This window comes from Mangifera indica, chromosome 3 (genome assembly GCF_011075055.1).
Source record: "Mangifera indica cultivar Alphonso chromosome 3, CATAS_Mindica_2.1, whole genome shotgun sequence".
Lineage (NCBI taxonomy): Eukaryota > Viridiplantae > Streptophyta > Magnoliopsida > Sapindales > Anacardiaceae > Mangifera > Mangifera indica.
Window position 1 is genome coordinate 23060620 of NC_058139.1, and position 22492 is coordinate 23083111.

Here is a 22492-nt window from a genome sequence, read left to right on the forward strand (position 1 = left end):
TTTTATTTATTCTATCTATATTAATAATATTCCTCTTTATTTCTCAAAAAGCAGTTTTTTGGAAAGAAATATCCTGCACATGATGGTCACGTGACTTAAAAATCTACCTTTTCCTCGTCTGAAGACTGTCTTATTCACGGGGCAAAGTTTCTACTTCGGTCCACACGCAGCTCCTCACAACCCCCAATTTCAAGTCTAATCCCGACCGTCTATTTTAACCCTAACCGAATCCCAACCGTCCAAATCCCGTAACTATCTTCTTTCCTCTGTACTTGTTCGCCATATTATCTTTCTCTCCCTCGGTCGCCCACAAACTCAATCCCTTTCTCTCTTCACTAACTCCAAAACCCACAAGCTAAAAAAGCCATAAATTCATGGAATCCGATCAGGGCAAGCTGTTTATTGGTGGGATTTCATGGGAGACAAGCGAGGACAAGTTAAAGGATTACTTTTCCCAGTTTGGTGACGTTTTGCAGACCGTTGTTATGAGGGAGAAAACCACTGGGAGACCCAGAGGTTTTGGGTTTGTGGTTTTTTCAGATCCTTCCATTCTTGATCGCGTTCTTCTGGATAAGCACACCATCGATGGACGAACGGTGAGAGTTTTCTCGAGCTAGTATAAGATTCCTTCTTTGTTTTTTCTTTAATTATTTTATTAAATTATATTTTATTTTATGGGGTAAGTGTTGTTCTGATGTTAATCGTACTGGGAAATTTAAACTTTTAGGGTTTTACTTTGTGGTTTATAATTTTTGAGTTCTACAGTCTTTATATGTCATTTGTTTTGTCTTGACTGAATTGGCACAAATATAATTGGTGAGAAAGATTTTTGGGTGTTAAAATTTTGACTGTTAATTTTTTTTCAATTATAACATTTTGCACTTAATGGATTTATCTATTTGATGTCTTGCTGAGCTCTTTTATCGTCACTCTTGGCAATTGCTTGGTGGAAGTTAACCATCACTGAAGGTGTCTACGTAATTGTTAAAAAGACACACAAACGGGATATGGGATTCTTCTTTTAACATGGAGAGCTTTTGTTTGAAGGTTGCAAGTCCATTTAATTCTGTGCATGTGTGAGAAGTGATGTCTAAACTTAGCGTTAAGCTAGATAAATGTGTTAGGTTTATCAAGTGTAGTGATGCTTGTTAGAGAGAGACATTCTTAGGTTAAATTTCTTTTCAAAGGCATTTTTTTTTTCTGACAATTTCCTTGCAGTGATAATAAACTTGTTGAATCATCTATATTAAGGATGAAGCATCATGCAACTTTCATCTGTTGTGGCATTGACACCTTCGTAGGTGTCATTGAAAAATAAATTTATCTGATGTGTGATTTCATCAGTATGAAATCAATCTTTATAATATTTTTTCTTTTGTCTGAACTTTTCTTAAAGTGGGACTTCTAGTAGTAAACATATTGAGGGTTGGAGTTCCCCACCCTCTGCCCTTCTGATTATAGCTGTTCCTGTGCATATTAAAGCAATTTGATTTTATGAACGTTTTTGGAAAGTTAAAGATTTATGTTATTCTATTCAAGTGAGCTTTTTTTTTTTTTTTAAGTTATGAAACATTGCAAATATTTGTTCCGCATGGGGCAGGTTGAGGTGAAGAGAGCCATGTCAAGAGAGGAGCAGCAAACATCAGCCAGAAATGGGAACTTTAATTCTTCTAGAAACAATGGAGGTGGTGGAAACATCAGGACCAAGAAGATATTTGTTGGAGGGTTGCCTCCCACTCTAACTGAAGATGGATTTCGTCAATATTTTGAAGGTTACGGCCATGTCACTGATGTGGTAATCATGTATGACCAGAATACACAACGGCCTCGTGGATTTGGTTTTATTTCCTTTGATACTGAAGATGCAGTTGACAGGGTTTTACATAAAACTTTTCATGATTTGAATGGTAAACAAGTTGAAGTAAAACGGGCTCTTCCTAAGGATTCCAATCCTGGTGGAGTTGGCCGTAACATGGGGTCTGGTGGAGCTGGATTTGGTGGTTATCAGGGTTATGGTGCTTCTGGTGGCAATTCAAATGCATTTGAGGGTCATATGGATTCGAATAGGTACATGCAGCCTCAGAGTACCGGAAGTGGTTTTCCACCTTATGGTTCATCTGGGTATAGCACACCTGGCTATGGATATGGTCCATCTAGCAACAATGTTGGTTATGGTGGTTATGGAAGTTATGGTGGTGCCAATACTGGGTATGGTGGCCCTGCAGGTGCTACATATGGGAACCCAAATTTAGCTAATAGTGGTTATGCAAGTGGTCCACCAGGTGCGCCCAGAAGTACATGGGGAACCCAAGCCCCTTCTGGTTATGGCACTATGGGCTATGGAAATGCTGCTCCTTGGGGTACTGGCAGCAGTGGTGGTCCTGGTTCAACACCTACTGGTCAATCTCCTAGTGGGGCTACTGGCTATGGGAATCAAGGTTATGGGTATGGTGGTTATGGTGGGTATGGTGGAAGTGAAGGCTCTTATGGGAATGCCTCTGGGTATGGAGCTGTTGGTGGACGTTCTGGGAGTGTCCCAAGTGGTAATGCTGGTAATCAGGGTGCAGGAGAATTACAAGGGAGTGGTGGCAGCTATATGGGAAGTGGCTATGGTGATTCTAATGGAAATTCAGGGTATGGAAATGCAGGTTGGAGATCTGATGCATCACAAGCTTCTGGAAATTATGGAACTCAACCAAATGGTCCTCATGGTGGGCAAGTTGGCTATGGGGGTGGATATGGTGGTGGCCAGGCCAGACAAGCCCAACAACAGTGATTAGATTGCTTTTTTTGCCAATTGGACCATAGCTCCATGTTTCAGACTCATCTCTTTGTGGATGAGGTCACGATCTGTTGTTTCCGGCAACAAAGGGAGCAGCACAAGTTGATGTTGATGCACACTGGGACCGGTTGGATTGCTTGAATCTTAGTAGTTTGCAGTACTATTTTGATAGTAATAAGAGTAGTTTCAAGGCGTGTTAGATGCCAGTCTTATTTAGTATTTGCTATTGAGTGTAGTTTAAACTTGGCTTGCGTATAATTATTTACTTGCAGAATTGTCTTGTCGGTCATAGTGTTTAAGCTATAGTAGCTTTATATAACTTTAATTTTGTTGGTTTGAGTGCACTATCAATTTTGATTTCCTGCATACTAAATTAGATGTCATTGGAAATATACTGATAGTTTGCAGTGCTATATTTTATTTTGCATATTAGTAGAATAAGAGTGTATTGAATGTTCTTACTCATAGCGATAGCAGTGGAGCTCTGGTTCACTTGGGTTGATCACTTTGTATTTGTAGTGGGTAGCAGTAATCATAGTGGTAGTTGACACTTCCTAGTGGATATTGATAATCATAGTGGTAGTTGACTTTGAGGATGGCATAATCATTTTCCCCCTGTATTTGCCCTTGTGTGTACAGGAGGAGAGATGCTCAAGTTCTAAGGTGGAGTCAAGTGTCCACTCATGGCTGAACCCAAGCTACGTATTGGGGGTGTGTTCAGTATGAGGGTATTTCAGCACGGAGTAAATGTGGAAGAGGATTTTTTTCTTATTGAAATTGTGAAATAACCTGAGATGCCATTCCCCAGCCAGGTGATTCCAACATTGTCAAATTTTGGAGATTCTTTGCATTCCATTTCAAGTCATAAATTTCCCGATCTTCATGCGGGTTGGTGAATTTGATGAACATATGGAATGTTTAAAATGAACAGCTATGGTATGTTAACCTTCACTGGTTAGCTGTCTATCTTTACCGAAATTGGCCAACTTGTTTTAGGATGCATCATAATGGTTCATAATATTTGATTCCAGATGTTTAGAGTAGCAGAAAACTATTTTCCTTGAGAGGATTTTCTCCATGAATCATAGTTATTGAATGGATTAAGAACTTCCATACTTCTGTTCAAAGATTTAATATCTCCTCTTTTGTGCTGATGGCCATTCTACTCTTTGCAATTATGTAGGTAATCTGTATCACCCTGTTTAATTCTTTCCTTGCCGCCTTCTCAATTATGTATTTTACTTTTTGCACATTGTGTGTATAGTTTGGGAGAGAAGGGTAATATATTTGGTGAAAGTAAGTTTAGCATTCAGTTAAATGCCTCTGGCTCTAGGGGTGAGAGTGAGACCTTAACGTCTTCTGGCTTTTTGTCATACTGAAGTAAATTGTTGTTGAATGTACTGTTTTCTGCTGAAATGTGCGAGCAAGCTTTAGTAATTTATTGTCAATGGAAGTTTGAAATGAAAAAAGTAAAAATAAAAAGAGAGTAATGCTCATCCATCTGAAAGCTCATGGAGTTGGAAAAAAAATCATATGTTTAATGATCAAGGGTAGATTTTGGTCGAGCAATCTGAGCTCGGATATATTTATGGGTGGATTCCATTCGAACAAGAGTTAGTTGAAGTTTTATTTGAATTTAGAATGATTATTTTGAGATCTAGTTTGTTTGTAGAGGAAAAAAAAAAAAAGAATTGTTAACTATAGGAACTCCAGCAAGAGAACGGCAATGTATCCACCCTTAATTCTTATAATAAAGGTCAAGGAGTCTTAGCGTGAAAAGTCATTAGGTGATGAAGTTAAAACTTCATAAATTATTAAAAGATGTTATAGTAAATGACCCGTAACGTTAAAGGAGTCATTTTGTTCTAACCAACCAACATTAGGCTAGGCCTATTTTACGAGTAAAATGGCATTTCAGAAAACAGACGTTTAAAGGAAACCAAAGAAATATTGAAAGAGTGGTTACAAAAGAGAATCCCTTGTTTCTTTCTCTTATTCAAAATCGGAAAGAGAATACCAGAGAGAATTCCTTGTTTGTTTTCCCTTTTTGATGATAATAATACCATAGTTTAATAGGATGCGTGAAAGGCGTTACATTTTCTCGTCTTGTCTTGATACATTTTGTAACATCTTTGATTCATTAGAATCTGTACACACATATTGTATATCTAATATTTTTTTAATATTGAATCAATATTGAATTTGCGTTATCCCGTACCTCTCTCATTCTTTGTTCAATATGGAATTCGCCCAGCGGGTAATACATACATCTTTGTTCAAATATGATAGCAGAAAGAAGTTTAAACAACATGAACTACTGCAAACTGGAAAGTATTCCAATTCACTCAAACATGATAGCAGAAAGAAGGAAACCTGAGAGTGACCCATTTGGCGTCAACCTCTTATGCGCATGCGAAATCTCTTTGCCACACAATTTCTTTCTTTAATAAAATAGAATTGTAGAACGAAACTTGAAAGAAGAAAAATAGCCTTTTTTTGTTTATATAATTTGACAAATGTCAACAGAACGATGCTTGGTGTTGCAACATGCATGAAAAATTGGCATGGTGTTGCCACAACATGCCTAACATAAGCACTTGATCCTTTGCATGCACGCCACGCATTACGTGGTTTGGCTTTCCTTCTCTTCTCTTGCTTCCTTCACCGCCCACTACTATTCTTTTATAAGCAGCTATCTTGCTAGCAGTAAGCTTAATTTTTGATCAATTGAAGCAGTTTTTTTGGGAGATCATGGACGGGGATGCAATGGCAACCGAGGCTCCTTATGCACCAGTCACTTATGAGAGAAGAGTCCCCACTGACTTGGATGACAAAATTCCCAAGCCTTGTATGCTTTTTCGCTTCCATTTCCACTGCTCTATTTATTATTTATTTTTAATCATAAATTGTAACATATCTAGGCAAATCCTATTTGGACAAAATATAGGAGAGATCTCTTATGTTTTGTGTATATATGAATATTCCATACCGTTGAAAATGTTAAAAAAGATTGTTTATCTTAAGTTCTTTAAAAAAGACTGATTATTATGGATATCTTGGAAAAAAAAAAAAGACAAACCTTATTGTCTTATACATGTCAAGAAGATATGTTTTATATGTATGAACATCTCATATGAATGATAAAATGGTTGAATAATGTTCTAAATTATAGAGATGTCTGATAGACTATATTTAAAGTAGATAATGTCATAATAGTGGACTAAGTTATTAAACTAGAATATTACATAAATCAACCATTATGACAGAATAGTAGGAGAAAAAAAAGATAAATCTTATTGTTAAGTTGGTTTCTAGATTGTAAATTTGTGAGAAAATTAAGCTGTAAATTTTATTCGATCTGTCTGATTTATGTTCAACTTAGATATGCCAAGAGCACTGGAAGCTCCAGATCCGAGCCATCCAAATGGAACACAAGGGCACAATAATCACAACCTGAGTGTGCTTCAGCAGCATGTAGCCTTTTTTGACCAAGATGACAATGGGATCATTTACCCTTGGGAGACTTATACAGGTGAAAATATTATATGATTCTGGATTAACCAGTTGATATTGCAGGTTTGTTCATTGTAAATTTGCTTGTCGTTTATAATATTTTGTGCCTCTTCTTAATCAGGACTAAGAGCAATTGGTTTCAACATGATAGTTTCTGTGATATTGGCCTTTGTCATCAACTTGGCACTGAGTTATCCTACTCTCCCCGTGAGTTTTGATCCATATGTAACATTCAAACAATCATCTATTACAATGATTGAAAATTATATCCGAAGATTTTGGGATGCATTGTAATATTAATTTACATTAATAAAACATAATTTTATTGTTTGAAGTTTATAAGAATACCTTAATAAACTTAAACTATATTCTTTTGAATCCACAAAGATCCTTAAATTTACATGCATCACAGTGACAGGTTTTTTAATGTTGAAATCTCCTTGAATGATAACATTCAATGGATAAAGTTGTTATTTTAGAGTTTTGGGGATTTAATTATTGGATACATCAAAGTTCCAATTAACCGTCTATACCATAACAATAAATTCTAATTAATGTTTACCCTCATAAAAAAAAAAAATAATAATATTTTGCAGGGGTGGATCCCATCTCCTTTCTTACCCATTTACATACACAACATACACAAAGCAAAGCATGGCAGTGACTCAGGAACATATGACACGGAAGGAAGGTTAGTCAAATCCAATCTTTTATACTTCTTTTGTGCTTACAAGTTTAGTCTCACTCTATTATTATTATTTTTTCAATCCAATTGAGTTATAGGTACATGCCTGCAAACCTGGAATTCATATTTAGCAAATATTCTCATACAGTGCCTGGTAAGTTAACAATAGGAGAGCTTTGGGACATGACTGAGGGAAACCGTGTAGCAATGGACTTCTTTGGCTGGTAAGTTGTTAATCAATGTTGTATAGCTAGTTTCAGTAGTTGGATCACTATGAAAATATGGGCTGTGAAATTAAAACACCTCTTAACTTCACAATCTATTTAAGTAATCTTGAATATTTTATATATATATCTAACATCTTTCCCATATTTTGTAGATGTAAAATTTGTTTAAAACTATTACAAACGCACCCATTTCAATGAATTGAACTGTCATTTTTAACTTAAAAGAAATGCACTGAATAAGAGTAAGGGTTGGTTGCATATGGATTGCAGGATTGCAAGTAAAGGGGAATGGCTTGTTTTATACATTTTGGCGAGGGACGAGGAAGGTTTCCTATCAAAAGAAGCTGTGAGACGCTGTTACGATGGTAGTTTGTTTGAGTACTGTGCAAAACTGAATGCAGGCGCTGCAGCTAAGATGATTTAATAAGGTTATGTTGGTGAATATGGACTAGCTTGTTGTGGTTGTTTTAGAATAAAAAGACTGCGTTGTTCTAGTGTACACACATAATGGTTAACGTTTGTTGCACATTTGGTATAAGCCCCTGCATGTGGTTTGGTCTGGAATATCTTTCATTGAAAGGCCGCTGTTATATTGTGTTTCTGTCAAGTTAATGTGGATGCTTCTAACAGAGAATGCAGTTGTTTCAAATACATTTGCACTGTGCGGTTGTTAATGATTAAGCTCAGAACTCCAGTTTCTCAGTGGATGCCGAGGAAAACCACTATTCTGTAGAGCTCTGTATCCTGCTTTGGTGTGAAAGGTTTACCGGCGCTCATGGATAGAAAACATGTTTGATGGTTGTTGTAGCAAATTGAAACGTTTCCCACGTAGGAATCTACCATATAACACCAACTAAAAAATTTCGGGAGGAACTTTCTTGAAGTTTGTATTGTGAATGGTTTGGCAAGAAACATGTAAGGATGGTCATGGAACTAACAAGTCACCATAGAGCTAGCTACATATTTAATGTAAATAACAGAATCCTGCTTTTCAGCATTAAGTGAATTGCTTGCAGTTATTCACAATCCCAGCTGCTCATGATCCTATTTAGAAAATGGGCAAGAGTTGAACTATGAATTATCTCAACAATATCTCTGAATACTATAACAAAGCAGGAGTCGGTTCTGTACCCATTTGCAGAAAGTGAGAAGAGAATCTCGGCAGGAGTGGCTAGGAAAAATCAAGGTAGATAAACTGAAGAGGCAAGGCACATAAACTGGAGTGAATGCATGTTTATGATTAATGCCGCAAACCAATGCAAACAGGAAAAACAAACAACATCAAAATTATACCATTGTCCAACAAAAACTTCATCCAAATAACAAATATTGTCTTCATCAGGTCAAGACATCTTTACTCCTAAGACTTGAAAAACTGTCTAAAAGGCAGAAAAAAAAAAAAGAAGATACGAATCTAAAGCGCTCTTAAACAATAGCATTCGCTGCACTTGCAATTCTTGGCCAGAGATCAGCACACTCCTTACCAATTGGACCAGTAATAGCAGAACCTACAACATTGGTACCCAGAAGAAATTGTCAACAATAACAATAAATGAATCACTTTTTTTTTTCTTTTTGCACCGGATCAATTAACAACTTTGGACATTCAGTTGTTTAATAGTTTAATGCTTGTAGAAAAAAATGACTTAGGCCAAACCTTTCATCTCTCCCTTTGGATTCACAATAACACCAGCATTATCTGCCCAAAAAAAAATCTTTATCAGAGCAAGCACCAAATAGCACATTTGTCTTCCATAAACATTAAACATGAAAAACGACAAAAAAGGAATTCATTGATTAAATACATGGGTGGCATCATCTGCGATCGACCAGCAAAGCAACATTTAAGGTTTCGACATTTAGAATATCAGACTGAAAACATATTGAGATAATCAGAGTTACAAAGCCATATAGGGCCCAAATGGAGCAGAAATGAGCTTCAAAAGCATCATCATTTCCCCAACGATGGACACACTCAATTTTCCAGACTTGTAACTGTATCAACCGTCGAGAATTGAGGTGGATACCTGACTTATGTCTGGTGACCAGAGATGATTAAAGCCAGATACCAGAACCATGGCAAGCTCAACCTGATCCGATAAACCTTCCTAATGTTAAAATGCACATCTTGAGCCAAAAAGGACAGAAATTGATCTCTAAACTCAAAAAAAGTACACGTATGCCAACCTTGACAGGGATGACAACAATTTTACCATCCGGTAATAGGGTAAGTTGGTATTTTACTATTGCTGGGTATGGGAGGTGCAGAGAAACCAAAAAGTAGCAATCCTCAGCACCACATCACCAGCGAAATAGCCCACTAATGCCACTTAAAAACATTGTAAATAAATATAAAGAGGCATAGAAGAAATGTGTCGAAATACGAAAAGAAAGATTCTATATGGAAGATATCCCACTCGATATAGTTTTCAACTGCCATGATAATATCGCTGGTCTCAGGAAGCATCCAATCATTTTGCGGACAGACTCAAAGTATGGGACATATGCACACATCAAGGCACTGCTTAACCAGCAACACCTCTTTACTTGATAGCAGCTATGCATATACAGCTTCTATATACAAGATGACTGGTAATGAATGCAAATTAAAGAAATCCATATAATCACAACGAAAAAATAATAGTCACACAAACCCAAAAAAAAAAAATCCAACATTAACAAAACACACTGCCATAAAAATTTATAACCTTCAAAGTACATGTAGACACCGTCCTTTCTGCGCCAGGGTTTGCGCTGCCTGACAATGACAGCAGGCATAACCTTCTTCCTGAGATCAGGTTTCCCCTTCTTTACCGTGGCCATGACCATGTCACCAACACAAGCGGACGGCAACCTGTTGAGACGTCCCTTGATTCCCTTCACTGAAATGATGTAAAGGTTCTTTGCCCCAGTGTTATCGGCACAATTCACAGTTGCTGCCACTGGCAAACCCAGTGACATCCTGAACTTGTTACCTGCTGATCCTCCGCGTCCTGTAGCCGACAAAAATCACAATGAACCATTTTTCTTCAATTACAAAACCTCAAAGGTAGAAGAAGCAACCACAACAACCTAAAAAACAACCCACAGAAGAAAAAAAAAAGTTTTCTATAAATTATACAAATATTTCCTCCTTTCCTAACAATTCCGAACAAAGATCCTATAGTAAATTTCTCATAATGTTCGCACATTACACATAAACATAAAATTGATACAAATAGATCTTTAAAGAAAGAAAAATAATGAGAAACACTCGATCTATCGAGTCGTTATTTAAGAAAAAATGAGACGAAATGGTGATGAAGGAAATGAAACACAAGTCAAAATAGAGGGAACTGACCTCGCTTCGACATCTTCGACTGTTGAAGGTATCAACAACAAAGACACGAGCTAGGGTTTTTGTGGTATTTATCGACAAATGGGTTTTCTTGAAATTCCAATTATAACCATAGACTATTTGTTTAATACCAGATAGGTACAATTTCATTTTATCTTGGGTCAGGGACAGAGTTAAGTCCATTAACATAAACGATAAAATAGTGCGTGAATTGCAGCTGTTGAAGCAGAATCCGGTAAGATTATTAATCCAAGTTTGAACAGAATGATTTCATTTAGGTGAGAGTAACTTACCAAGCATGAATATTTATGGTAGTGATGTTTTATGCCATTGAACACAATACATATCTTGTTCCATTGATATATGCATTTTTGAATATGCAAATTTCATTGTTTAGATTATTACTGTCAGATACCTCTTGCAATTCTCCCCCCTCACACAACACAAAACGGAAGAGAAAGAGTAATAATATGATTCTGATTTTATTTCTCTTTGAGTTAGGAACGCAACATATTTGTATTTAAAAATTTAAATTTCGACTTACACACGGCTGTAATACAATAAAAGTTACACTACGACATAAACCTCTATCTGGATCCCTGCTAGTTCAGTCCTGTACATTTTTGGGTTGGAGACTGGGACTCTGTGAATGAAGAGATGCCACTGCAATTGATAAAGACTGCAAGGCTGATAGATTTGATTGAAAATGAATAAGATACAAACCATCACGGATATTCGCCATCCTCAAGGTGGGAGCACCTTGTTCTGAACCCTGAAACATTGAAGTTGAACCATATGATTTTCTTGGTGCAAATTTAAGTACTGGGCCACAATACTATTGTAACTTTCCGTACAACAGACAAATTATGGAACAATTTAGTCAACTGCAATTTTTGACAAAACTATAAAAGTAACCACCAGCTTTTAGTTAGTAGCGACAGGGGCAAGTTGTATTTGCTTTCCAGTGACATTAGAGCTAATTCATGACATTACAAGCACTTCATGATTTGCCCCATAAAACTATAATGTTTAGCCGCCAGAGAATCAAATAATTAGAAACTAAGAGAACACGGTAAGTAGAAAAAAAACTGAGGAGAACTGGAAAAGCATATTGTACCCAGATTACCAATAGTGATTTAAAAATGTATTAAGGGAAAACATAAAGGAGATAGACTTACCTGTTTGAAGAAATCAAATGATTTAAACTCGTCATCCATATTTGCTTGGGGTGAAACCTCTTTTTTGCTTAATCTGGTATTAAGTAAAGTGAGAGGGCAGCCCAGGTCCCAGCCGCCACAGTCACAGCATCCACCTGATCTCCATCTCTCAATGAGACCAGAAGGACCCCCATTTCTTGTTCTTGGACCACCATGAAAACCCGCTGGAATCAGAATATCCATACTTGTTGAGCAATCATTACTATCTCGAGCACAAGAAACAGAAGGTGTAGAGGTTTTCAGAGTCTCAGCACTTTCATTGACCACAGCTTTCTTCAGAAATTTCAAGCCCCAGCCTCCACCTTCCTTCTGATGACCAGCAGGGAGACAGTATCTCACAACAATGGCAGCCAATTCAAGATTTGGTGGAAGATCATTTCCAATGAGACTAGTCCCACCAACTGCATCCAAATTGTTGCTCAGATTTTGCAATGGCTCCCAAGAAGAATTCTCCAGTATGCCACTTGACCCACCAAATTTTGAGAGTGCAATCTGCTTGGATGAGTGGCTATTTCTGAACACTTCCATCACCTTCTTAGATAAGCTATTATTCTTCCTTGTGCCATGGCCTGACATTTCCATCTCTCCAACAGAAATTTCAGTACTAGAAAACAAAATGAATTGAGTTTCCATAATCTCAGAACCATTCTGGCAAAAGGTGAAAGAAGTTGAAACCTTCATCTTACCAACAAGGAGTGACTCATTATCATGAATCTCATGTTCCTTTTGGCCACCTTTTCTCAAATGGAATAAGTACGAACAGTCTGGAGACTTACTACCAACTGATTCAGTCATAGACAAGTTGGCAACATAGACCTCCTTTCGCTTATCTACAGAAAATACAAAATGTGGTTTCCCACCCTTCCACATGTATTGGAGCATTCCTAGAGAAACTGAGGTAGAAGCAGCAGAAGAAGATTGATCAGAACAAGAGGAGTTTGTGCTTGAGACAGACACAAGCCTCCTATGCGCAGTCTCAGATTCATTCTTGTGGCTTCCCAGCATATGCGTTTCCTTTTTTAGTTTCTGTGATGAATAATTACTAAAGCCACCAGGAGAGCTCATAAAATCACAACTTATTGGCCCTTTAATATCATTCAAACTTATTCTTCTGAAGTTATCATCACCATCTAATGGACCAAATTTGCTTAACAAAGGGCTTTCCAATATATTTATCATACTCTTGCTACCCATAATTGAACCCACAATCCACTGTCCTACCGGACTAATGACCACACTCCCTGTCCCAGTTGCCAATGGACATTCAAAAACAAACCTATTGATGTCATACAGATTTTCATTCCTCATTTTAGCCAGTTTCATGTCATCCCACAAGATGCCCATATTTGCTGAGCTCATAGTCACAGAGATGTTGCACTGAACTGCTTTTGATGCGCTAGCATGAATCAATTCAAGACACCAACGAAGATATCTCTCATCCAGTGTAACCATATGCTTTGGAATCTTAGTATCTAAGCCATGATTACTCTGAAGGAATGAATTCTTTAGAAAACTTTTACCGGTCAACGATTGCTTCACATTTAATATCAGACTATGCTGAGAATTTAACCTTCTCACTAACTTTCTTGTTTTAGATTCTGCACAATCCAACCTGGTTTCCCCATTTAATTCAATGTCCTTGCTCAAGCCATCCAATGAATCTTCCTTCCCCTGGCTATCTTTCCGGGAATTGACCCATTTATTTTCCATCTTCTGCCTTGGAAAAAAGCCTCTAACTGTGGACAAAGATGATTCCCGTGTCCTTATCTTCAGATAATTGATACTACAGTAGACAGCTACTGCCTTACAATAAACTTCCCGACTGATTCTGATTTCACAATATATCTGTGAGCAACAAGAATGATTAGCATCTATCGTAGCAAAAAGCTAAGTGCTTAATCATCTGACATCAAAATCTAAATTAAAAAGGGGGGAGATAGGAGAAACACTTTCGCTAGCTGACTATGATTGATTTTATTCATTATAAAAAATGGGAGAAAAGGGGAAGATAAAGTATCCCATAATCAAGCTACCAAAATATGGAGTAGCAATCGACATCAAAGTTAATCGAAAAATATGAATTCTATCTGGAAGTTTGATCATGACATTAATGATAAGAAAACTGAAAACTTGTGCATATCAGAATCATATCAAACAATGAGAAAAAATGGTGAAAATGGTGAATAAGAGTAACCATTTAGTGGGAAAAACAAAAAATCAGATAAAAGCAATCACTAAACTCAATCAAGCTTAAAATATCATAGCAAAGAGAGGGAGAGAGAAGATTACAAAAATCACATACATGTTGAAAAACGTTAAAGGGATTGCTGCTGCAACTCAGTATTAATTTAACTACTCAACTTAATTGAATACTGCAGCCCACCTCACGCTCTCAACAACTCAGCAAACGAAAACATTTACTCAAGCTCTTGATTGTTCCCAAATTATTTGGATATATTGATAAAACGAGAGCGGAAAGTCTATATTTTTTGCACAGCAACACCTTTAAAAAGACAACCCCACAAGCTAAACTTAATTAACTATGACAAATCAACTCTTAAAGTAGTTAATAACATGAATGAACAATAAAGGTACAAACTTTTATGAATAAAATAAACAAGAAGAGACCAACTTTTTTCTTACCAGAAGAAACGGATCCAAGAAACCAAAAACCAAACCAAACCAACTTCAACCTCAAGCACCAGAAGTGAAGCAACTGTTTACACTAAAGCTCTAGCTCACGACCAAGAAGAAAATGCAGTTCAATGAAATCATAACAAAAGAGACTTGAAGCATTAATATACTGTACTTTGAAAAAAAAATACAAAACTTTTTTAGAAGTTGCAACTGTTTCAGACAACAGTTATTAGATTATAAGCATCCAGAGAGAGAAAATGAAACAGAAAAAAACAACTCAAGCAAAATGGGTGTCAGCAACCCCACGCATGTTTGTGGAATTTCGGTTCGTGGGGTCTTTTTATTATTTTGTTAAGTATTTATTTATTTATTTAATATTTGGTGATAAAGTTTCAAAGTAAAAATGAATGGAAGGGGAAGGAATGAGGATGTATACAGAAATGGAAGTTCGTTTTGGATATAGCCATCTCTTATCTTCTTTCGTTTTCTGATTTCTTATTTTAAGTATATAAATATATATTTATATATATTATTATATTATTAAATATTATTTTATTTTTAATTTAAAATTATTTAATTATATAATCACGTATATGATTGTGACCCATTTACATACTACCAAATGAGAAAGAATAACCTTTTTGGATTCCTTTTCTTTTATTTTCATCATGTTCTTCTTTCCGCCATATTCATTATATGGGCGGCAATTTGGTTTTTTAATAGCAGATAGTTTGATGCTTTTAATGAAAAACAAAATAAAATGATCAGTGAAACTTGGAAACAATGCAACTTAGACTACAATCAGAATTTTTTCTTAATCAATTCCAAGGTTCAATGCTCATTTTCCAATTTTATGCACAGAATCAGATATAGTTTTCAGTCAATTGACTTCATCCAATTAACTTTTTCATGCAAAACACAAGTCAAAAGGACTTTGAAGAATTCATCACAAAAAATCAATTGTTGGTCAATTTTATCTTATTTTTACAAAAAACCAAGATGGATTTTAGTTTTATATTCTAAAGAGAACCACCATAGTAATTAGGGTGATGTGTTTGATTTAAATAGGTTTATTCTAAATAATATAGTATCCTATAAATAAATATTCAATTTCAAATAGAATTGGAGTTCAAACTTAAGATTATAATTCATCTTAACTAAATATTAGATTCAAACACAACTAACTCATATAAGATGCGTCATTAGATAAATAAATCTCAATCATAAATAAGTGTCCTGTTACAAAATTTATTAAAATAAGAAGTTTAAAGGAAAATAAATGGTATGGTGTGGCTACCACTATCTATACCTCTATTCATGGAAAAGGATTTAGAGGTTCAGTTCAAACTTTATGCGGAACAAGCAATACCCACTTCAACAAGAAGGTGATATTGGAAATTACATAGAATTCGGAGATAGATAGCTTGCTTTCGGCTGCTATAAACCTAGTGGGTATATTCAGACCTTCTATAAATGAAGTGGAGCCAAATGGGTACTCTATTAAACAATTGAAAATGGTAGAATCAATCTCAAATCAATTGTGATTGATATAAGAATTTTGTTCTTGTAGGAGAGCCGCCTAAGCAACCACTCATTGAAAAAATGACTAGTGTATGAATTGTTATTTAGGCATTAGAAAGAAAGTCCAAGCTACCTAACTTTATAGCATTCATTTTTCAAATAATAGATGTCATGCTGTTCTATTCGGGGTTTGAGAGACTCTGAATTTGATTGTGACTTGTAAAATTATCACTTGTGCCTAGAAAACAAAAGACAAATGGCACTAATGGGCCATCTTATGGTAATCAAACTATGAACGAAAAGGGCCTCATGCCCGTTTCGAGCAATTCGCCAGGCAAGTTTTCGGCTGATAATCATCTTGCCTAAACCAAAAGCTATGAGCTCATTCATGGCAGAACCTCAAGTCCTGCAACATGGCAAACACTTGGAGAATCTGACCCACATTATAAAAAATTAATACTCCCATTAATATCTTAAAAAATAAAACAACTTTTAGCTATGAAAGAATCCCCCTTTTTGAATTGTGCCACCTTAATTATGATAATAATAGTAATAATAATCGTCCCCGGACTCAGAAAATTAATGAAGCTAGCTAGCTACTACATACGTACGTACACATCTTATTTACAATTTGTGGGGAACAACTATACATAAATTTCTGCAACTAGCATTTAAGCTAGTTCGATATTGCTGCTAGCTGTTGCCGGTTGTGGTGGTGGTAGTTAGTACATACATGGACTCAAAATTCGATCATAAAAAATGAAAAAATATCTACAAAAATTAATGCTGTTATTCACTTGGTTTCTATATAACCCTCCTGACTCAATTTTTCATAATAATATAAGTTTGTGTTTATTACACCAGGCTGGAGAAAATTGTAGAGATATACGTTCATAGTTGATGTTGCCAATGATAAACAAGTCAAATCCAGGATTGGATTGAATAATTATTCGGAAAATTATTGTATTTGAAAGAGTTTACGCCAGTGATGTGTCCAATAATATCTGTAGAGGAATCGTTCATGGCATCTTCTTCTTTAACAACCACCAACTGTTAAAAGTATAAACAATTGTGAAAAAAATGATAACAATTATAATATTGAGGGGAATTATAATAATGGAAATGTGTTGTTACTTACTTCGTCTTCATCATCTTCTTCATGATTGCTACAAGGTGTTCTATGTGTCTCTCCGAAGTCATCGTTTTTTGCAAACCTTCCTCTGACTCTCGGCCGGCTATCAGCCAACGTTTTCCGGCAGGCATACTGTTCATAATTTGCAAGCATGAATTTATATTAAAAGTTTTTAAAATTTGTTCATGATAATCGAGAAGGGTTTAAAGTAGTGCTTGCCTTGATTTTCTTGGTGAAATTCCTCTCATTTCTTTTCTTCATGTACCTATGTATCTTCTCCTTCCTTTGTTCAACTGATAATTTCCCTACTTTAAACGTTGAATCCTCCAAACTTGATATCTCTGACGCCATAGGAGTCGAACTGCTCGCCCTTCCCACCAGTTGTTGACTGTCTCCACTTAGAGCCTTCTAACAAAATTACAAAGTAACATAAATATTTACTTTTTAGTACTTCCATGTTAATTTGTACTATTTAAGAACTTTGTGATCATTGTCAGTACCTGTAAGTCTGCTGGGTTAAGAACACTCTGCAGAGAATCGGGACAGTAAATTCCGCCATTATCACCCTGATAATCCAGATCCTGAAGCTGAAAGTCGGAACCTCGAAGAATGCCGCCGGTGAAAATCCCTTCACTATCGGTGGATAATGCGGCGGTCATGGTTGCAGTAGGCATGTATGTGGTCATTTCAGCAGGGCCGAAGAAAGAGCAAGAAGCATAAGAAGGCACGGAGGAGAGGCACTCTTCTTCAAAAACTGATGGCAATGGCTGATGACGAGGCCCCAAAAGACATGGCGGGACGGGTTCCACAGGGTACTGTGATGAAAGTCCGTCGACGTTTACTTCGGATATGGGGATTTGATGAGGCTGCACTGAAGAGAAGTCAAATTGGTATTGTTGTGTTGAGAGAAATGGATTGACAGAAAAGGGAGAAGATGAAGAGAAGTCTATGGAGGCCGAGATGTCATTATCGATTTTATCTTGGGAATCAAAGATTGTTGAGAGGTTGTTGTTGCTGCTGTTGTTGTCGGTGTTGTAAGTGGTGGCGGTGGTGGTGGTGCTTGTGGCGGTGGTGGCGGGCGTGCTTGTGCTAGTATTAGCATTGGTGTTGTCGTGGTAACTATTATTGTTATTAAACTTGTCTACATCTGTGGGCAAAGAGGTGGGATTGTTTGTATAAGATGAGTTCTCTTGATCATAACAACAGTTTGAAGAAGTAACCTCTGAATTCTGAAGAGTTTCTGAAAACAATTCTGGGTCACAGAAGTCGAAAATCTGAGCAATAATCGGACTCGAAATATCATCCTGTTAAAAAACAATGTTAAGACCATAATAAACAATAAAATTCACTTTACCCATAAAACAAACAAAATTCTTCTTCATAATTTTTAAGATGGGTTTGAATCTGATTCTTATATATTTATCGACAGGCAACATCTTATCATAAAGACCATCATCTGAAAGAAAGAAAAAGAAAACAAAGCATAGAAAAAGGTTAAAAAAATACATCTATTCTGCAATCAATGCCTTTGAATGGAGGCCTAGTTTCATGTACCATCAATTCGTACATGTCCTTTTCTTTATCTATCTCTTTTTCTTTTTATGCATGAAAGAAAGGGAATTTAATAAAAATTATAACAAAGATATGATGTCGCTGCCTAGCTCCAATCACATGGGATGCCCATACATAAGCGAACAAATTAGTAGTTCATGGTGTGTTATATGGTGTTCTATGCATAAAAAAGAGGCTTAAATTGAATAATTAATGGCCATTGAAAGAGCATTTAATGAGAGAGATTCGCATTATGTTATCCACGTGAGGTGGTCTTTGTGTTCATTATCGTCATCATCAAGCTAAGTGAAAAAAAAATCCGCAATTAGAAAGCTTGAACAACAAGTCATGATATTTTATAATGATCAAAAGCAAATAAAGAAAGAAAAATAAAAATAACCCTAATCACGAACACACCCGTAAATTCTTAAGAAAATATAATGTTAAAAAAGTTTCAAAAAAAACAAAACAGGTTTCGGAATCAAGAGAATTACAATCCGAAGCTGCCCCTGCTGATGAAGCACGTCCCGCTGCAACATCGTGATTTTCTTCTGCTCCGAAAACTAATTAAAAACTTCAGTAAGTATATATTCTGGACTAAGGAACGACAAGAAATGTTGCTGTTATGAGTTTGGAATGTGAGAGTGGAACAGAAGAAAGGCAAAACTCCATTAAAGACAGAGAGAGAGAGAGAGCAGGGAAAGCATTGGGACAAGGAAGACGTTTGAAGTCAGCTAGGAAAATGGGAGGAATGGGGTGTCAAAAATTGGTTATATATAGGGGTTGTGTGAGGCTGTCATCCGTACGGGGCATTGCCAGCGTGGCGTCTGGCTTGTGTCAACGCGACAGTCGCGGAGAACCGATCGCTTCCCTCTGTCTGAAAGCATTTTTTTGAATTTTATTGAGGAAATTTGATGACGTGGCAAGATAGTGATATGGGTCCGTTCACTGCGGAAGGACTACTACTGTACGGGGAATTTGTTCTTTTTGTGGTAACCATTTGACCAGAATTTGAGTTGACCAAGGCTCCTCTAAGACGCTTTACTAGTAGCGAAGTTCCTATTAAATACGACTGAGTATTTGCTTGAAATAAACGAAAATATTTTTAATGATAACCTAATCACAAAATATCACTCATTTTGGATACAGTGATGATCAAATTTTACCATTTAAAACGAATATTTAAAACCTAGGAGTTAAAGAACGAATCTTTTAGTTTTATAGTATGAATTAAAATTATTTAATCTTTAAATGTACATAATTTTATTATTATTTTGTATGTGAAATATCACATTCATCCACTTATAACACTCAACATCCATTATTCCAAAAAACATGTGAAATAATTTTGATATTATTTGTAATTTTTACTATAAAGAATAATGCAGTAATTTGAGACAAATCTTACATCCCGCACCACTTAATAATAATAAAAGAAAATTGGTTAAAAGGGTCTTAATTTTTAAGTAGTTAAGAGACATTTCAGGTATTGTATATCTGATATAGGTAACACCTTATTAATGTATCATGTCGTGACAATATCTTGATGTAGACGTGGTCATCTCAATTTTATTAGAAAACCATTTGGAATATGAATAGTTTTTTTAAAGGAATAAAAGCGATCAGAGATATAATTTTGTAAAGGATAACACCCTAGCTAGCTGAATAGTTTGAAAATATGCTTTTTCAGACTTTGGAAAAGATGGTGGATGTTCTTATTCATCTTCATCGATCTTTTTGCAAGTGATATTGATGCCAATCTCACCGTTTTCGTTGTCCATTTGGACTTATTAATTGAAATGGTCAATATTCTTGTTATCTTTTTCATGAAAATGTGAAATGTCATTAATTTGAAATAAGTGCATTCAATTCATTGCCAAATTTTCATATTCCTAGAATTTCATTTTTTTTAGGCCAAAAGATTTATTCCCACCTAAGGGTTAATATATCCCCAAACTTCTATTCACTAATTTTTGAAAACTTAAATATTCACCTGTCTATTAAATTTTATTGTTAATATTTGAGGTAAAATCATCATCCAGCTAAAAATATTAAAAAAAACTAAAATTTTATCACATTTTCCTCTTAGAGTTTTTTCCCTTTCTTTCCTATGACCATTCACCATTTCTAGCTATCGACTCTTTCCCTTTCGCCTTTTTTCTCCCTTCCCTATCCGATCATCTTCATAAAAAACGAAGACCAGTCGTCTTCATTTCTAATGAAGACCACTAGAGAGGGAAGAGAGTATACCGATCGAGAGAGACATCGGTGGAGATAAAGCCTGGGCTAACAGGGAGAGAAATTGCCAAATATGCAAATCTAGAAACTGAAGTTAAATAAAGGTGAAATTGAAATTTTTTAAAAAAGATGGGGCCTAGCTGTATATGGAAAAAAGATAAAAGTTTGTAATCCTAGACTTGGGGGGGGGGGGGGGGGGGGGGGGAGGGGAATTAGTTTTTAAACCTGAAAAATGTGATGATAGGAGACAAAAATAAAATTTTAAAACTTAAGAGTAGTTATAAAATATGAATTTAAATAAAAATTTTAAATGATGATTTTATTCCTGATAATAACAATAAAATTTAACAGATGGATATTTAGATTTTTTAAAATTAGCGAGTAAAAGTTTAGGGATTCACTAAACCTTGGATAGGAATAAATCTTTTGGCCAAGCATAGCTAAAACTTGTTTATGCCTTGCCTTTTTAATCATTATCTCTTTCTAATAGATATAGTCAGAATTGGAATAGTTTATCATCTTTTCAGTGTATAATATATTATATACTTATCATTTGGAATAAAGTTTGTTAATAATTAAGAGAATCAAGTAAAACTATATATGCTCGTATAGTGACAGCCATGGTGATTCCAATTTAAGATATGAAAATGACCATGCCACAAACACCGCATGTATATAAACCAGTGGGTATAATACATAAAGTATTATACTAACTGAATACATGGTTTATACAAGATAACGGATAGTAGATAATTAATCCTTTCAGTTATTGTAACATTAATATCAAGTTGACAATATAAACAATAAAAATGTTCTTGTGTTGTGGCGATATGAGTTCTAAAAGAGGGTTGTTTGTATTCAGGAAGTGTGAACTAATTAAAGATGTGGATTTTTTTTTTAAAATGTGGTTGTAGTTAAGGGGAACAATGTACAAACAAAACATGTACTCTATCTATCTATTATAGACATGCTACTTGCAACTATATGTATCAAGTATTTACCAATTAAGGTGTGCATGCATATAAAAGATGCATTAAAGTGTTTGTAAAGTAGGTGAATATATGTGTCAAAAAATATAAACAAGAAAATAATCGTGTCTTCATCTTGCAATCTTTCTTATTTATAGTGAAATTTTTCTTTATCATTTAACAAGATTTTTCCTGTATTGGGATTTCCATGTATATGTGCATTTTACTTTTTTTTTTTTTTTTGCTTTCTAACAACTATAGAGTACTATTATATGTATAAATAGTGAATATCAACAAGTATATACATACTAATATATTATTATATAATTGAGTGATTTAATTGTTTACTTTATTACTAATATAAAATCATATACAATCATACAATAACACACAAATTTATTTGTATAGCCAAAATACTTATTTTTGCCCAAGGTTTAATCTATTTTCAAACTTACACTTGCAGGATTTTGAAAACTTAAATACCTACTCATCATCTAACTTCTATTAAAATTTTTTATTATACGCTCTTTTAGTTCGTAAAAATAACAATTTATTCTCAAAATTAAGTTTTAAAAAATTATATTTTCCCCTTAAAATTTTAAAAATTATATTTGGTAATTGGTATTTAAGAAATAAAATCAGGGTTTTAAGTACTAATGTACTATTTAAAACCTGACCACAAAA

The 22492-nt window shown here is 35.3% G+C and overlaps 5 protein-coding genes and 1 long non-coding RNA gene across 10 annotated transcripts; 2 read left to right on the forward strand and 4 right to left on the reverse strand.

Moving 5' to 3' along the window:
- The first annotated feature begins 134 nt into the window (after positions 1-134).
- On the forward strand, positions 135-3916 carry LOC123211279 (heterogeneous nuclear ribonucleoprotein 1-like). 2 transcript variants are annotated; one of them, XR_006501382.1, is made up of 3 exons: positions 135-596; positions 1601-2909; positions 3422-3916. XR_006501382.1 is itself a non-coding variant. In XM_044629901.1 (2 exons), exons 1-2 carry the CDS (start codon positions 375-377, stop codon positions 2774-2776), a joined length of 1398 nt encoding a protein of 465 aa, XP_044485836.1. In that variant the 5' UTR covers positions 135-374; the 3' UTR covers positions 2777-3121. The 2 variants fall into 2 exon arrangements, 1 of the variants encoding a protein (XP_044485836.1); XM_044629901.1 differs by lacking the exon at positions 3422-3916 and having other exon boundaries at positions 1601-3121.
- Positions 3917-5269: 1353 nt separating this feature from the next.
- Positions 5270-7858, forward strand: LOC123211281 (peroxygenase 1-like). Of its 2 annotated transcripts, XM_044629903.1 has the most exons (7): positions 5270-5412; positions 5519-5630; positions 6165-6314; positions 6417-6502; positions 6892-6986; positions 7079-7204; positions 7478-7858. In XM_044629903.1, exons 1-7 carry the CDS (start codon positions 5392-5394, stop codon positions 7629-7631), a joined length of 744 nt encoding a protein of 247 aa, XP_044485838.1. In that variant the 5' UTR covers positions 5270-5391; the 3' UTR covers positions 7632-7858. The 2 variants fall into 2 exon arrangements, with proteins under 2 accessions (XP_044485838.1, XP_044485839.1); XM_044629904.1 differs by lacking the exon at positions 5270-5412 and having other exon boundaries at positions 5420-5630.
- Positions 7859-8475: 617 nt separating this feature from the next.
- LOC123211282 (60S ribosomal protein L23) lies at positions 8476-10679 on the reverse strand. Its single transcript, XM_044629905.1, has 4 exons — positions 10548-10679; positions 9916-10200; positions 8865-8906; positions 8476-8715 (listed from the first exon to the last, which is right to left on the reverse strand). Exons 1-4 carry the CDS (start codon positions 10558-10560, stop codon positions 8633-8635), a joined length of 423 nt encoding a protein of 140 aa, XP_044485840.1. The 5' UTR covers positions 10561-10679; the 3' UTR covers positions 8476-8632.
- On the reverse strand, positions 9115-9908 carry LOC123211284. The gene is made up of 2 exons (XR_006501383.1): positions 9395-9908; positions 9115-9297 (listed from the first exon to the last, which is right to left on the reverse strand). It is a non-coding gene; the product is annotated as an uncharacterized LOC123211284 (long non-coding RNA).
- A 328-nt stretch (positions 10680-11007) lies between the features above and the next one.
- LOC123212371 lies at positions 11008-14746 on the reverse strand. Of its 2 annotated transcripts, XM_044631487.1 has the most exons (4): positions 14405-14746; positions 14064-14264; positions 11723-13606; positions 11008-11316 (listed from the first exon to the last, which is right to left on the reverse strand). In XM_044631487.1, the coding sequence occupies exons 3-4, from the start codon at positions 13469-13471 to the stop codon at positions 11152-11154; spliced, it is 1914 nt and encodes a 637-aa protein (XP_044487422.1). In that variant the 5' UTR covers positions 13472-13606; positions 14064-14264; positions 14405-14746; the 3' UTR covers positions 11008-11151. The 2 variants fall into 2 exon arrangements, with proteins under 2 accessions (XP_044487422.1, XP_044487421.1); XM_044631486.1 differs by lacking the exon at positions 14064-14264.
- Positions 14747-16498: 1752 nt separating this feature from the next.
- LOC123210772 (zinc finger protein HD1-like) lies at positions 16499-19446 on the reverse strand. 2 transcript variants are annotated; one of them, XM_044629246.1, is made up of 5 exons: positions 19097-19446; positions 17552-18355; positions 17271-17456; positions 17058-17183; positions 16499-16969 (listed from the first exon to the last, which is right to left on the reverse strand). In XM_044629246.1, exons 1-5 carry the CDS (start codon positions 19139-19141, stop codon positions 16841-16843), a joined length of 1290 nt encoding a protein of 429 aa, XP_044485181.1. In that variant the 5' UTR covers positions 19142-19446; the 3' UTR covers positions 16499-16840. The 2 variants fall into 2 exon arrangements, with proteins under 2 accessions (XP_044485181.1, XP_044485180.1); XM_044629245.1 differs by having other exon boundaries at positions 17271-17459; positions 19097-19444.
- Positions 19447-22492: the final 3046 nt, after the last annotated feature.